Source organism: Labrus mixtus, chromosome 14 (assembly GCF_963584025.1).
Source record: "Labrus mixtus chromosome 14, fLabMix1.1, whole genome shotgun sequence".
Taxonomy (NCBI): Eukaryota; Metazoa; Chordata; class Actinopteri; order Labriformes; family Labridae; genus Labrus; species Labrus mixtus.
The window spans coordinates 7,960,432-7,976,136 of record NC_083625.1 but is presented as its reverse complement, the minus strand read 5'-3'; the positions used below and the strand labels follow the sequence as shown (position 1 = coordinate 7,976,136).

General features: G+C 39.9%; 2 protein-coding genes across 6 annotated transcripts; one reads left to right on the top strand and one right to left on the bottom strand.

The window, feature by feature from the left end:
* Positions 1-1,221: 1,221 nt before the first annotated feature.
* Positions 1,222-10,906, bottom strand: brd8a (bromodomain containing 8a). 5 transcript variants are annotated; one of them, XR_009675759.1, is made up of 20 exons: positions 10,701-10,906; positions 10,140-10,236; positions 9,396-9,465; positions 9,244-9,293; positions 8,968-9,090; positions 8,780-8,860; positions 8,597-8,661; positions 7,791-7,933; positions 7,256-7,447; positions 6,275-6,353; positions 5,822-5,971; positions 5,522-5,673; positions 4,906-5,380; positions 4,752-4,795; positions 4,338-4,624; positions 4,017-4,109; positions 3,845-3,913; positions 3,398-3,732; positions 2,193-2,237; positions 1,222-2,021 (listed from the first exon to the last, which is right to left on the bottom strand). XR_009675759.1 is itself a non-coding variant. In XM_061054815.1 (20 exons), the coding sequence occupies exons 1-20, from the start codon at positions 10,741-10,743 to the stop codon at positions 1,962-1,964; spliced, it is 2,601 nt and encodes an 866-aa protein (XP_060910798.1). In that variant the 5' UTR covers positions 10,744-10,906; the 3' UTR covers positions 1,222-1,961. The 5 variants fall into 5 exon arrangements, 4 of the variants coding, with proteins under 4 accessions (XP_060910798.1, XP_060910799.1, XP_060910801.1 ...); XM_061054815.1 differs by having other exon boundaries at positions 3,450-3,732; XM_061054816.1 differs by having other exon boundaries at positions 3,450-3,732; positions 4,338-4,621.
* Positions 10,907-14,410: 3,504 nt separating this feature from the next.
* Positions 14,411-15,606, top strand: gng8 (guanine nucleotide binding protein (G protein), gamma 8). Its single transcript, XM_061054821.1, has 2 exons — positions 14,411-14,671; positions 15,313-15,606. The coding sequence occupies exons 1-2, from the start codon at positions 14,588-14,590 to the stop codon at positions 15,439-15,441; spliced, it is 213 nt and encodes a 70-aa protein (XP_060910804.1). The 5' UTR covers positions 14,411-14,587; the 3' UTR covers positions 15,442-15,606.
* The last annotated feature ends 99 nt before the right edge of the window (positions 15,607-15,705 follow it).

Sequence of the window (15,705 nt, the reverse complement as noted above, 5' to 3'; positions counted from 1 at the left end):
ATCATCTCCAGCTGGGCTACTAGTAGAGAAAAGATTTAGACACTTTGTTTCCATGTGATGATCAGGCAGTAACAGGCATGACAATATAAGCTAACATTTTTGACACTTTATTAACCACTACAAAAAACATCACACAAACCATAAAGCGTGACCTACAGCTTCAATGTTGCTGCACATGTTCACCTCAGCCTCCAAAACGCTTGTTAATCCTTCTTTTGTTCACAGGTAGTGGACTCTGTCATAATGAAAACATGAATGGTATGTGTTCACAGGGAGTGGTCGTGGCTCTGATTTAAACATATATATGAATATATTTCTTGGAGTCTTAGAGCTCCCCAAAACATGTCTGTGAAGTTTCTTGTCAAAATCCACCCTGATCCTGTATCTGATAATGACTATAAACCCCTATATTTCAGCCCTGCTCATAACAGGCTGTTTCTGTGTATACAGCTTTAAATGTTCAAGACCATGTGCCTCTATAGAATGGCTTGGGTGGCTTGGCCTTTTTTTGCACCCTGCCCTATTGTTTAGGGTGAGAAGGCAGACTGAGAGGGCAGAATAAACACCCAGCTGTGGGAGAGTCACCCACCTGGGAGAGGGGTTACTGCCCTTTGTGATGTCATAAAGGAGGAACTCTCCAAATGGCCTGTTTGAGCACACATTTTCTGAAAAGTAGAGCAGGGAAAGGATGGATGGATGGACTTTTCTTATAATTGAGGGGTTTGTAGACAGGCTACGGACACATAAGTGTTTGATAAAAATGGTAAAAGTCCATTGGGAATGATATGCGACCTTTAAATACAAGTGAAAATAACTGAATTAAAAAATGTCCTCATTGGTCCTGCACTAGAGTTTAAGCTGTGGAGTATGGTGTTCCCTATTGATGAGAATATGGCGTTTTGTGAAACAGCTAAGAGAAGTAAAGAATCTGGCATGAAGTAATTTTACATGTCAATGTAAAACATTTAAATATACAGAGGTAAAAAATAAATAAATGCAGACTATTTAAATCCCCCGTAGTAAGATGAAGACTTTTCCACAGATTTTTGCACATTGGCCTTTCATGGTCATTTTAGTTTTGACGGCTCTTTCACTGCAGGGCTGATACGAGGAAGAGGAGAAAAAGCACTTAAATGTCATGTGGTGGGTGGCATGTTTTTTTGGTTGCTATTTTGTTTCTGTTTTTTGTGCAAATTCATGCTTAAAATAATGGGATGAGGGCTCATTAAGAAGTTTTATTGGTCTGAAAATCCACAAAACAGTTCATCGACGTGACATATTTTCAAAAATACTGCAAACAACTAAAGGTATGCATGAAAGTACCGTTTTACAGGAAGTGTAGCATCAAGAGTGTCAATGCATCACAAAAAATACACACACATCCAACAAAGGTCTGAACGATTCTTTAAAATGAGGAAAAACAAAAATGTTGTTTTTTTTTTACCAGCAATGAAAATATTTTGAAAATTAGTATGTGCCCCCGATGGTTCAGGTTTTCCAGGTTAAATGAGGTTCTCGGCCTAGGGGTTCAGGTAATACCACCAACATGTTAAATTCATCAACATCAACCACAGATCAACCAGCGCCCCCTCAGGTTAACTGTCAGCTCATTTTTAGATAAGAGGTAACTTTCCATTTCATTTCTACAACCTGATGTAAACCAGAGCAGGCAGGTCTCTGTGATCTGAAGCTGCTGCTGTACAAGGTTTGACCTTGTCTTTCTGAAGGCCCCATTGTTATCTGGAATTATACAGTATGTTATTCATGACTGTATGGCTGTCTCAGAAGTAAGCAATTCTGCAAAGTCAAACCATTTTATCTAGAGTGCAAATAAAAAGTTATACTGCCAGTTATGCAGAGTGAGCGTCTGTGCAGCTGACAATGAATTAATTCAGTCTTGAAGTGTCACACCTTTCACATCAGCTCAGGGATACTATCTGGCAAATCCTCACACTGTAGGTTCATTTCTTCATCTTGAGGTCAGCTTCTATGGCACAACGGCGCCCTCTGGTGCCTCCATCCTACAGACCGCAAAAACACAAAGAAGCAAAAACCTTTAACAGCCCGTTTGGTTTTCACACAAGTGTTCCATTCAATCAACATAAGGCAGCTCAATAAACATGCTTTGCTTTAGAAAAAAAAAAAGACAAAAAAGAGAGGAAAATGTTAAAGGCTGTAGAATGCGTACTTACAAAGAGAGAAAGAAGGAAGGCAGGAGAGGACATGGAGACTGTGTCCTGTAAGAGGAAACTGATGAATATCAGAGCTGTGACTCAAAAGTGACAGGCTCAAGAAAAATTCAAGACACAATAAACTTCATATGTAACACAGGCAAGGGTTAATGTGAGATTTAAGAAAGCTACTGTTTAGAAGACTGTTTTATGAACAACATGTGCACATCAGATTCATTTGATTTTCAAAGCACAGCATACTATTTATGACTCTCTCCTGTTTCTTAAGACCAGTGCCCCATGAAATCAACTGTAAATGCTTTCTTTAGGTTACTAAAGTGTGCACTTTACCAAACAACTATGTGAGTAAAAAAGACTAAATGACAAAATGTGCAAACAAAGGCTGACTCGTGTTAAAAAGTAGTACAATTAAAAAGTATAAAAATCAAAATAGGTAGTTGGCCTTATTTTGTTTCTTCAGAGTAAATAATAGTGGTAAGGTATTGTAGATGCTTTTACGACAAATCTTTAACATCAACACTAGCAGTTCATCTCCCGGTCACATTTCCAGGCATAATGCATCGCTGACAGAAATACAAAAACATGAACCTATAATACGTAAGTGTCGGTTTATTTGATACTTTCCTGAAATAATTGGCAAACAATAGCTTTCTTCAAGGTTAACTATCATTATTAAAACGTATTGTATGCTTCGGTATATAGTTCTCAGTAACTTTCTTCACATTATTGCATGAGTTCAACTCAGGATAATCATTTCTCTTACTCCAGTCAACCGTGGGTTTTAAACTTACCGTAATTGGCAAAGAAAAAAGAATCAAAACACTGGACTACTTAGTGACTTATTTTTACACCAGTTATCTTTGTTTACTACTGTTTTCATAGACATTCTGACATCATGGTTACATTGTAAAAAAGTAGGTCAATGAAACACAAAAAAACAAATACGGATTATAGATATTTACATCGCGGTCAGAAAGTGTGGTGGATTTTTGCATTAGTGAAGTAGGCTTCCAACGAAACGGATTTTCACTGTGCTATGGGTAATCTATTTCATGAATGTTTTGATATTAATTTCATAGCACTGCGAGCAATTAATTGCCAAAAAGCTATCCTTCTAAACACTAATATCATGCTGTGGAAAATGGCATGCAGATCTACTTTAGCGTTAACTCTATCTTCTACATTTAATCAACCTGTTGTCTCACCCTTGTCTCTTCTTCTGTACTCTCTGCTTTTGTCAAAATTCTAGTGAAGCACCTTGTCAGTGGAGTCCTGTTTGCGTGTGCTCTCACGGCCCCGCAGGCTCTTGGCGCTGATGCCAGACTCTGAGGTCTCCATGATGAGCTGGGTGGCTAGAAACTGCTGGATCTGCTCTAGGACGTCCCGCTGCATCTCCAGAGCCATGTGGTACACGTCGTGATCCATGCTGTTGTACATGACGGCGTTCTGAAACATCAGCATTATGTCCCTCTGGAACTCGGCCGTGGTCCGGATCAAACCGGTCTCTATGTTCTTTTTTATGGTGGCCAGGTCCATGGGCCTGTGGGTAATAAAGTGGAAAAATCATTTTACTCTATACAGTTTTTTTTTTACTCTTGATGACCAAGACACGACTATAAAATGTGACCACAGCAAAAGAATCCTGTGCTCACCTGTGCACAATACTGTGGTACCCAGGAGCTATTTCATCAGTTACTGGCTGAAGGAAGACATTTGCATACCTACAACACATCCACACATGTAGCTTATTTCTATGATGACACAAAGGAACATCAAAATCTACAGTAGGACAAAGCTCAGCATCAGCGTTTCTGTTTTCCTGACCTGTGATTGGCAGCTGCACGCCACACCAACATAATGGCTTTCTTCCAGATTTTCTGAGCCTGCAGAGCTTCCAGGTCCTCACTGCACATGGAACTGCGAAATAACAGCATGCACGAAGAAAGGGAGAAGAAACAGAGAGGCCAAAAGGCCATCATCAAGCAGAACTTGATCTGCAGCATGACTCAGTAAAAAAAAAACATTTTGTTGACAGAAAAGTAAAACAATCTGCTTACACAACATCAACGCTCTATCTAGAGGGCAATCTTTTCACAATTGACACTTTCTTTCCTTGCTGTGTGTGCCTGAATGTGTAACACTCACAACTGCGATGAGGCGGGGCTGCTGGGGATGGAGTCTGCGGTTGTGTGGAGCTGCAGAGAGGAGGAGGCTGTGTGCAGGCTGTATCCATCCTCGCTCTCACTGGCTGCGGGCTCCATCTCCCCGTCCGGTTCTGATAAGAATCCCTCCACCCCGTCGCCCTCTTCTTCTTCCTCCTCTTCTTCTTCTTCTCCACACACTGCTTGTCGATTGACCTCGTTGTGAACTTTAATCCCTGAGGTGTTTTCTCCTCGTCCCACACTCTGTCCATCCCCCGCTCTCATCTCCTGCTAAGACGCAGACAATTACAGAGAGAATCAAGCTTATGGTGAAGGAATATTGTGGAGCTACACACTGTAGATTTCAGTACAGCATTTACAAGCATCGTGTTCGCTCTGTCCTCGTTTGGTGCTATACCTTTGGATGCCTTTGTTTCAGTGGGTTATCTTCTAATACTGAGTCTGCCAAGATAGTAAAGACGAATAATAAGAAGGAAGTCGTTATGCAAAAGGCCTAATTGCACACAAACTGCATGTTATTAATACTAGTATTTATGCATGTGCGTGCATACCTCCAGAAGATTTATCAAGTCTTTGCTGTGCCCACTTCTCACTCTCACTTTTTATGTTTAAATCCAATGAAATGTGGCGTTTCTGGTGCTTCATATCTCCACTCTCTCTTATCGCCTCTGGATGTGGAGTTGCTCCGGCGGGGCGATGCTCCAAACTTTTCGAGTTGCATGAGGAGATGGGAGGATGGCCCCTTAGTCCCGCTGAAAATGCTGCAAAGCAGTTATCTTGACTGTTGCACAGGGATGACAGTGAAGCAGAAGTCCCACCCTGACTTTCCAGCACCTCTGTCTTGCCCTCCAGGCTACAGCTAAGAGACAGAGACTGCTGGACCCCTGTGGGTACTGCTGAGTGAGGCTCATGGGGCTGGAAAGGCCCGGCAGTCCAGGCACCAGACAAAGCATGGCTGTTCTCCTCACACAGTGACAGAGCAGCCTCAACTGCAGCTGCATCCAACGCCTCTGCAGTCTCATCCGCCTGTGAAAGAAGTGATATAACTCGGACTTAAATGCCAAAAAAACATGCAGTTTTTAATTAGAGTTTGCAATGTGCCACAGTCCTCAGTGATTGTATGAGTAAGTCATTATCATTTATCCACAATCTATCTCAAATGTTGACCTTGTCCTCAATGATGGCGATGATGTCTCCCACTGTCTTCAGGTCCAGCTCATCTCCCATGTAGGACACGGTCACATCCTCCTCACTGAGCTCTGACACCTTGACATCTGCAGAGACAGGCTGGCATCCAGAGGGCGCCATCACATCCACTTCTGCGCACAAACAACAGATTTTCACTGTTCTGTTTGTCAAGACACAGTTTTATTTCATTTTGGTTTCTTTAACTTATCAGGATGTTTTGAGTGTTACAGCCTGTGGATTGACAAAGGGGGTGTGGATGTGCGGCACAGGGGGACAGACCTGTGCTTGCAGAGGATGTCGAGCCAATGGGAACAGGAGTGCCAGCAGAGAGAGAGGCACTGGAGGCCGAGTTTGCACTGACCATGAAACCTAACTGGGCAGAGAACTGGGTGGGACCTGCCTCCAGGAGACGAGATAACATCGGGGCACCTGCAAAGCAAGCATTTGTTCATATTTACACACAAAGAGCAGAGGGCTGAAAAAGAAGCGCAGGTTTTTGAGCTACAAAATGTATGAGCAAACAACTTTTATAGCAGTTGACTATAGTAGCATAGACAGCAAACATACATTAACAACTACTTTGTATTTTAAATTGAATCTCAAGCAATCAACATGAGAGATGTTAGTTTTTATTTCTGCTTTCAATCACTGTAAAGAAAGTAATCCTTGTAAACGTGTGAAACAAGTAAAACATGAAATACTTCAAGGGTTTGAAGTCATGAACGTCTTTACCTGTAGCCTGAGAAAGCGGTTGGGTGGGTGGAGCCAGCTGCAGGTCATGTGATGTTATGGACACATCTCCATCCCCAATCTGACAAATAAATATACTGTATATCACATGAAAAAAATTGGCACGCATTCTGATTTTTTTTTCTTGCGCATAAACTGTAAAGCATGTGCTTTATTTTCCCTTCATGCAGGCCAGTATGTCGGAGTAGGAAAGTGAGGATTCAAATAAAGTAACGGATTATCTCATTCTAATTCAGGTTTCAAATGAGCAACATAAGCTTCATTACTGAACATAAAAAAAAGCTTTTAACAAGTCAAACACATCCAGGAGGTAACCGCCTGCATTGGTTCTTCATTGAAGAAGAAGAAGCTCTGTTGGTGAATGACCAAACGACAGATCCTGGCTGCAATGGATATGCACGCCATACTGATGATATATGACTTATAAAGGCTCGAGGTTATGGAAGTTATCGAACCAGCACTTTTATAGCTTTGCATTCATAACTACAAATGCACAAGTTGACTTTCAAATAACATGTTTAGAGCTTCCTGTCTAGTTTGAAAACAGAAAGCCCAAATTATCCCTTGACTTGAAAGTAAAAAAAGAAAAACCTCCGTTTCCAAAAACAGAGTATTGGTTAGAAGGTTGAGCTTCAGTGCACATGACAACACAAAGAAGGAAACAACTATTCAGCTTTTTCATAACATTTTACAAAGCTGCAACTGAGAGAACAATCCTCACACTGAGATGTTAAACTGAGGTAAAACACTTACTGAGGTTTCTAACTAAACAACATCTATAATAATAAAAATGATTAAAAAATTTTTTTAAAGGATTTAAACCTTTGTATAATCAAAAAACAATATCCACACCTACCAACCCTCAAAACAAAAATGGTAAAGACTGATCATAACGTTAGAAACTAAGCCTCTTGTCATAAAAAAGATGAAGATGGGATGTCACAGGGAATCGCCTCCACCTACCAGTCTAGCATTTGTAGCCAAGATGTTGCCTTTCTTCAGTAACTCGGACAGAAGCGGGGAGGGCGGTGGTGTTGCTTTCTGGCTCAGGAGCTTCTTTTGGGTAGGGTCATCGAGAAGTGTCCCGATGCTGATGTCATCGTTATCAGGTCCAGAAGTCTCCGGAATTGTCATTAATCTGGCTGATCCTGCCGTCTGGAGACGGAGAGGGAAACATGAAGTCATAGCTTTACCAATCAAAGAATGCTTCTGATTACTGACTAAGGATCAACAATACTTGAATGTGTTTTTGTCTCCTATGGGAACAGTCAGGAAGTCATATTCTAATTTTGATTTAATGTCTTAATGCATGCAGGCTAGTTATTTTTAAGTATTAATTTGATGTCGATAGCTAATTTAAACATTTGGTCCACTTGACCCAGCTCATTCATGTTGAGAGAAATAAAATTCACAACATTAACCAAAAAATACCAACTAGCACATTTTTTACCAGCTTTATGAAAAGTCCTAAATCAAAGTTGAACCTTAAGTGACTTACATTCTTTGCTGATGCAAGATCCAGTGTCAGGCACTCGAGTGAGTCACCTGGTGAGAAGTCCTGATTTGGGGAGCTACAGCCTGAGGGTGAATGCATGGTGATGCCGGGCATTCGCTTAGGTGTGTTCTTTGCCACCTGTCTGGCTGAAAGAGGGAGGGGCAGCACAGAGAGGATTTTATCAGGCTTTTTCTGTCCTACAGCAAGTAATCGTGTTAATATAACATTCCCTTATTAGCATGTTAGCGATCCAACAAGATGATGTGCAAAACATTGCATACCAGCCTTTTGCTTGTTGACCTGCTAACATGCTACTGGCTCAACATGCTCATGGTTAGCATGGAAAAATGGTTGAATCTGACTAAACAGACCAGAGGTCAGACTGAGCCACAACTGGCAATGTTGGGCCAAGTCTGAAATTGAATCTGCGATGTCCTCTAATGGCTTTTTAATAAAGAAGTATAGTTTTATTGATGTGCTGCTGGTTTTTAAGACAATAAGCCGATTTAAATTAAAAATGAAAATATCTCACTGTTCAAGTGTTTTTTTCCCCTTGCCCCCCATATCACCTCTACAATACCAAAGTATGAGCACTGATCACTACATCGTTGTTACACAATCTATAAGCTCTGTTTCAAATTATTGTTTTCCATAGCAAACCGTATAACTTACTGAAGATGTGTCAGCTAAGGATGTTTAAACCTAACCACTTAAAACGCCTTAAAAGGAAATATCTACAAAACAACTACACCATAAGTAGGCAATGATTTTTCGTATCACATAATACCCATTAAAATTGAAGGAGATACCCTGATAGGCAGCATCGGTGTTCTTTCTATTCAATTCTGCTTCCTCCTCCTCCCGTTTCTTCTTCCTGACAGACACACAGAAGACCATCTTTTTTCTTAATCGTCCAGGCTCAAACTAAGAAAAAAAGAGACGAGCAGTATGGTTGTATGAACATGTCAGAAAGAAGGCTTGTTGCTTCTTACTGCTGGATTTCCGCCCATATCTCTTCTAGTTTGGAATCTAGATGTCCTGCTTGAATCAGTTCAGTCTCTCTCTTCAGCTTCCTATAAAGACATCACACCACAGTCATTGATGCAGTTTATGATGGAGACACTAGTTTCTTTATTTTGATCATGATGTGTGCATGCTGTTAAAACCCATGACTGTAGACCTGTGCTTCTCTTGTGTTTCTTTGATCAACTTCTTGAGCTCGTCAATCCTCTGAGCGGTCAGCCTGCGCACTATCACGTCCTCAACTGTCTCCACCACTTCACCCTTTTCACCACGTTTCCGCCTTGAGGTAAAAAAAAAAAAAAATGCATTCAGACATTGCTTTCTGGCATAGACTGTCAATGCATGTGTCAAATGTTTTTAAAATGATGTCATCTATTTACGCTTACAACTCTGCAAAAAGCATGCTGGGGATAAAAGTAGCTTATGATCTCACTTTGGTGCTTCTGTTGTTTCCAGGAGCTCAGAGTACTTGGAGGCACAATGCTGTGAAGAGCCAGATGACAATCAAGGCCTTTTGTCACAGGACAAAATATCATTCAATTGTCTTTGTGTTCTACAATACAGTGAGCTCAGATGTCATCATACCTTTTGAGAGAACCAGTCAGGTGGTCGCCCAGATTCTGCAAATGGTTTGATTGCTCGACTGACAGATACCCTGTTAAAAATGATCCATTATGAAATGAATACTTCAAATCCGAAGCTGCCTCATATTTCTGTCTTCGGTCATTTTTAAACTCCAGTCTAAAGTCTTCTAATTGTTTGCTGTCTTTTTGATTGTTATTATTATTTTTAAGCAGTCTTTTAGACTTTTAAGTAAATGCATTAAAAAAAAAAAAAAAACCTGCACCATCAGAGTACCACTGATGGTTACCTCTTCATATTTGTATGTCTTTGGACTGTGAGAGGAAACAACAACTGAGCATTTAAAATACAACACAGCGAGTCAATTGGACAGTGCCTGTGTTTTCTGAATTGTAATCCGTGATCAAGATGATGCACTTTATTTGTAAATCTAATTTGCACATTGAAAATCGTTGTTCTCTCTTAACTTGTTATTTGTAAACTGTCCCTTTGTCATGTAATGCTTTTTAATGACGTGTGCTGCTGCCTTTCTTGGCCAGGTCACCCCCCGTGAAAGAGATCCTGATCTCAATGGGTTATTTATCTGGTTAAATAAAGGTTAAATAAAAAAACAGTGCCACCATTTAACATGAAGCCTATGGATGGACATTTTTGCCCACAGCCAAAACTAATTCCACCTACAACAAAAGAATAACTGGCACAATGGCTTTAGGCGTAAGTAGCAACAATTAAACAATGGTGAAGTACCAGTTCTGGTCCCCACTCTTCATGACAGATGTTGCCAAACACAGCTTCTCCCTCACTGACCATGGCTCTGTTGGTCCAAAGACGAGCAGCTTGTGTTCTGCACATGTGGAAGAGAAGGGTAAACAACACATGATGCATATTTTAGTAAGTTATACAACACCTATGTGTCATGCATATTCAACTGAGTAACTGCTACAAAAAAAATCTCAGGCCTGGCTTTGTTAATCTCTTGAGCTTCATGTTGATGCCACATAGAGCCGACAGCTCACTGTGGACACAGAGAGACTGAGCCTGCACACACACACACACACACACACACTCACACACACACACACACACACACACACACACAGACAACACTACGTTTTAACATGCAGGAGTTAAATACTGAATCACCACTTCTTCAAGGAGCTGTCACGTCTTAATGACAGCTGTTCATTACTGCAGGCTCCTCTGTAGGGAGCTTCAGTGCAGGAAGTTAGTGCAGATAACATCCACAGTACGACACTCTCAGTGCTAACATACATAGCATGGTATTCGCTGTGAACCGACAGTACTCACTTCCAACCCCGTTTGCCATGTTCCTGTCATCCCGACATCCCATGCATCGCGGAAGATAAAAACCCAGCAGTCAATAACACTGACGAGGTCCGAAAAACGACACCACATGAAACGATGTAACGTTATTTCGGGTTTTAGCTAGCCGCTCGTACACGCCCACCACCACAGCAGCTCAATGATGGTACAACCCTGGATGCTGAAATACTCACTACTGAACTGTTAACTCGCCTTTTTTTTGGGGAGATTTTATATAAAACTATGAGTTTTCTTGTGGTTGTCGAACAGCAACAACTGCAACAGCAATAATACAAAAACAATAAATGTATTAATAGACCTATTTTTAACCATATTATGCTCAATTATAGGAAGGAATGGTACGTGGTTATTGTATTTGTTTGCAAGAGTGCTTGGTTATATATGGAAGCCCATTTCCGCCAGTAAAAAATAAATAAAATGAAAATAATAAAGTCTCATAATTTCAACTTTTTATCTCATTATTTTGACTTTTTATCTCATTATTCTGACTTTTTATCTCATTATTCTGACTTATCTCATTATTCTGACTTTTTATCTCATTATTCTGACTTATCTCATTATTCTGACTTTTTATCTCATTATTCTGACTTTTTATCTCATTATTATGACTTTATATCTCATAATTTTGACTATTTATCTCATAATTTCGACTTTTTATCTCATAATTTCGACTTTTTATCTCATTATTATGACTTTTTATCTCATTATTATGACTTTTTATCTCATAATTTTGACTTTTTAGCTCATTATTATGACTTTTTATCTCATAATTTCGACTATATATCTCATAATTATGACTTTATTATTTTCATTTTTATTTTTTTAACTAGCGGAAATGGGCTTCCATAGTTATAACTTATTAGTAGCCTATTATTAGATTGGGGGAAAAATGCTGCAGCCTTATTTAGGCTATTTTAAATGTATTCAACTTTAGACTTTAGCCAAACAAATCAAACAAAGACATTGTTTTTCCTATAAACTGCCTTTAAAATGAATGGACTTTTTTTCCCACACTTCTTAACTTGACTTGACTAATTTGAAATTTTCAACTGCATTTCAAATAATTCAGAATAGCCTAATAAGCTTTCGTCATCCTAAATGATTTTCTCACCTACTGAAACGCAGAGTTGGCTTTTATAATACCAGTGAGTGATACCAATGAATCTGTTGACAGACTGGGCAGCTTCAAACTGGAAAATCTGGTTTGTGGCCAGTATGATGGGAAAAATAAACAAACAGGATACACAGGTGAACTTGGCCTAGCCTATGTCTAGTTGCCCATAATAATATTTTACAGAACATATCCTATATTCACTTGTTTAATGTAACATGTTATGGTTGATTCATACATACTTGTATTTATTACCTCAAATTAGATTGTTTTTCTTCATACCCTGTTTACACCAGAGGATTTTTGATTTTATGCTTAATCAGCAGTAGTTACACTTCTAATATAATTTTCTTAGCATGACCCATCTCATAAATCTCATCTGAGCCTGCACGCTGAGCATAACATGTGATCTGAGAGACTACAGTAAAGGCTATCTAAACAATCCTTAATTTAGCCTACAAGAAGACAAGTCGAGCTCACACCTCAAGATACAATCATACATATCATTTTATTGGTCTAATATGTGTATCATATTCACAGCAGGCTCCTGGAGTGATCCTTAAGCTGTTAGAGTTATTTTGAGTTAAGTATGTTTATGAGTTTAGTGTGTGAATAGTCTTTTTTTTAAGTTGAGGTATGCTCTTTTTGACACGTATGTGAAGAAGTAGAGTATGGCTAAAAAAAAAAGAAAAAAAGGACTACGATGTCTTTAAATGTAATCCTGAAAATACTCCGCCCCCTGCTCTGCAATAAGTAAACAGAATCTCAACGTTTCCCCTTGAGAATCATCCAACGCAACAGTGTGCAAATTAATTTTTTTCTGGCCCTTAGTGACAGAAGCTGGCTCTGTGAAGCAGCAGCACATATAACTCATATGGACCCTCTTCTTTCACAGAGATAGAGACCACCAATTACAGGGAAACAAATGTTAATGAGGGATTTGACATTTAACTCCATAACACCGCCACTTTGCCCCCTGCTACTGTGTGGAGTAACTGTCATCTCTGCGGGGAAGACGGGCAGCTGTGTAGAGGAGCGCTACATATTACAAACACATTTTTGGCCAGGGAAAAACTCAAACCTTAATCACTTAAAATCTAAATACTGGACACATGGTGTGCATGTGTATTTGCTGTAACAAAGAAAATCTTTTTTTGGAGCATGATGAGAACCTTTATAAAACAGATTAGTCCTGAGTCCTGAGTCCTGAGTCCTTGCTTACTGTTTTGCACAATTACCCTGTCACATTTTCAGAGAGACACCCATGTGTTGCTTCAGCTTAAATCACACAATACAATATGGATAACATGATGTCAAAGAAACACAATCAGACACAGGGGTTCCTCTACGTCTCTACGCCCCTTAAGAGTGTAAAACCTACAATGTTCATCTAACTTGCCGTCATAAAAGCACACACACACACACACAAAATGAATTGATTACATCTGGAGGTCCTTTAATTGGAATTCCAACATGAAATCATGCATCCAATCAAACTTGAGATAAATGATGATTACCCTCTATTAAGTGTTCCATAAAAAAATCAAACCCATTACGCTCTTAAATTGATCCACTTTAAGAACTAATTACCAATAGGAAAATTGATTGAAGTCATGGAAAACAACATTGCTATTCCCTTGAGAGCGTAAGTGTGGTGTCCTTTTAGTTTTAAGGGAGGAAATCGTTTTTTATCCTTATAGTAAGCACACTATAAACTATTTAAATATCATCCCTTTTAAAAGATGTGTTTTATCTTCCATCTAAGAACACAAACTCATGTATTATTATCTCTAGAGATGAAGGTCACACCACATGCTGCCTTTAACCGCCGCACTGAGCCCATCCTGGGGGCAGAACCAAGGCTTATTATTTGTAGGAGGGAACCTATTGAAGCTTCACTCCTCATCTTTAATGTCACTTCATTTGTTACAGTAAGCTGCGGCGGTGGGGACCCTGTGGAAGGCAAGCGGACTTTTATTCAAGGAGCCAAACTGTTGCTGTTGGTCATTCGGTGAGTCACGTTGTGGATTATTATGAGTTATGGACAAGTCTCGAGAAATCGTGTCATCATTTAAATCAAATTGTATAATCGATAAAACATCCCTGTCTGAGCTCTCTACTTACTCTGCAGGTTCGCTGAAATCAACAGACTATTCAGAAAGTAATGATTATACAAGCATGTGAGAGTTATTATTTGTTGATTGGTGGATACCTTTATTTTACACTTAGAGGCACATTTGTTTGGATAAATTGCACTTTTATTGCCTTGTATTTTCCTCATGATTGATCTCCTGTATCAGTCTAGCAGCTGAGCAGATTATTAGCATCTGGCGGGGAGATTAATAGCCGTAGTAGAAATTATTTATATCTGCAGGTTATGGGAAAACATGTGAAGGAGCAACAAGTTAATGTAAGGTGTATTTACATTCTCAACTAGCAGTTTCCCCTCCCCCTGGGGAAGCCGCTCTGCCCCCTCCACTCCCCCCGGCCCTCCTCCTCCGAGACCCTCCCTGTGCCACTTGCAGCTGAGACACAGGGAGCAGAATTAACGAGCAAATTGAAACTCTTTCCACAGCACAGAATTGATTGTCACACACTGTTTGCGACATTAAGCTTAGACATGTTCGCAATCAGTTTCCACATCTTTAAAAGTGACGCAGGCTGATTTGATTTCTTGTCTGTTAAACCGACATTTGATGGTTTTCTGCAGGCTGCCTGGCTTTCGTGGCAAAGAGGAAGGATGTCCAACAACATGGCCAAGATTGCAGATGCTCGAAAGACGGTGGAACAGTTGAAACTGGAGGTCAACATAGAGAGGATGATGGTGGGTCAATACATCATGAAAGTACATGTACCCAGGATAATTGGAAGTTCAGTTTGGCAAAATGTTGTGTAGACTTAGCGAGGGTTTGTTAAAGCTCCTGAGAGGAGGAACAGAATGAACACAAACTCTTTTGGTTTGTGTTGATTTTGTTGCCCTTTGGAGGCAAAGTGTTATGTCTTATCTCTTTGCTGATTTTGTCCTGAGCATGTTTAATTCATGTGTCCTGATAGAATAGCTCATCCTGTTTTTTGTTTTTTTTCTGACAGTCAAAAGCTCTACTTTACTTGTTTCTGAAAGTATGTTGTTTGTGAAGCTTGTAGATGAACCAGTCTTACTTTCAGTTTGTTTCATAACCAGGTAGAAATTCCTCGCAGGAGCTTAAACAAACCGAAAGCACCATTCCTCACATTCCTGTTTCCCAAACTTGCCCCGTTCAGTCTGTAATCAATCTTCAACTTTGCAACAAAGAAAAAGCCACGCACAAAATATAAATTGTCACGCACCAGCTGGATCACTACCTTTTTCAAATCTAACCCCTCCAGTCAAATCTAGCTGAATTTGTTTCAGTATCTGATGTCAGTGACATGCTTTTCCTTCTTTAGAGACGCCCACTACCACAACCTTTTTTTTCCCCCCCACAGGTATCTAAAGCCGCGGCTGATCTGATGGCCTACTGTGAAACTCATGCCAAAGAGGACCCACTGGTGACGCCTGTACCTTCTTCGGAGAACCCGTTTCGAGAGAAGAAGTTATTCTGTGAAATACTATAGCTGCCACATTCACAAAACTAACGTCTGCCTTTTAACGTCTAAATCATTTTAACAAGTGAATTCCATGTTAGCCTTAATGATAACAATGAAAATAACTTTTGTACTACTCTCCGTTTTGTAACAGAAGTAGCTCTTTTTTTCTCCACCTTCTCCTGAGGAATTATCTGCTTTTTATGTGAACATGACAATGACGGCAATAAAGATGCGTTGAAAATGAGTGCAAAGTTCATGGAAAGCGTGTCAGCTGGGATGCCTCTCCTTAAG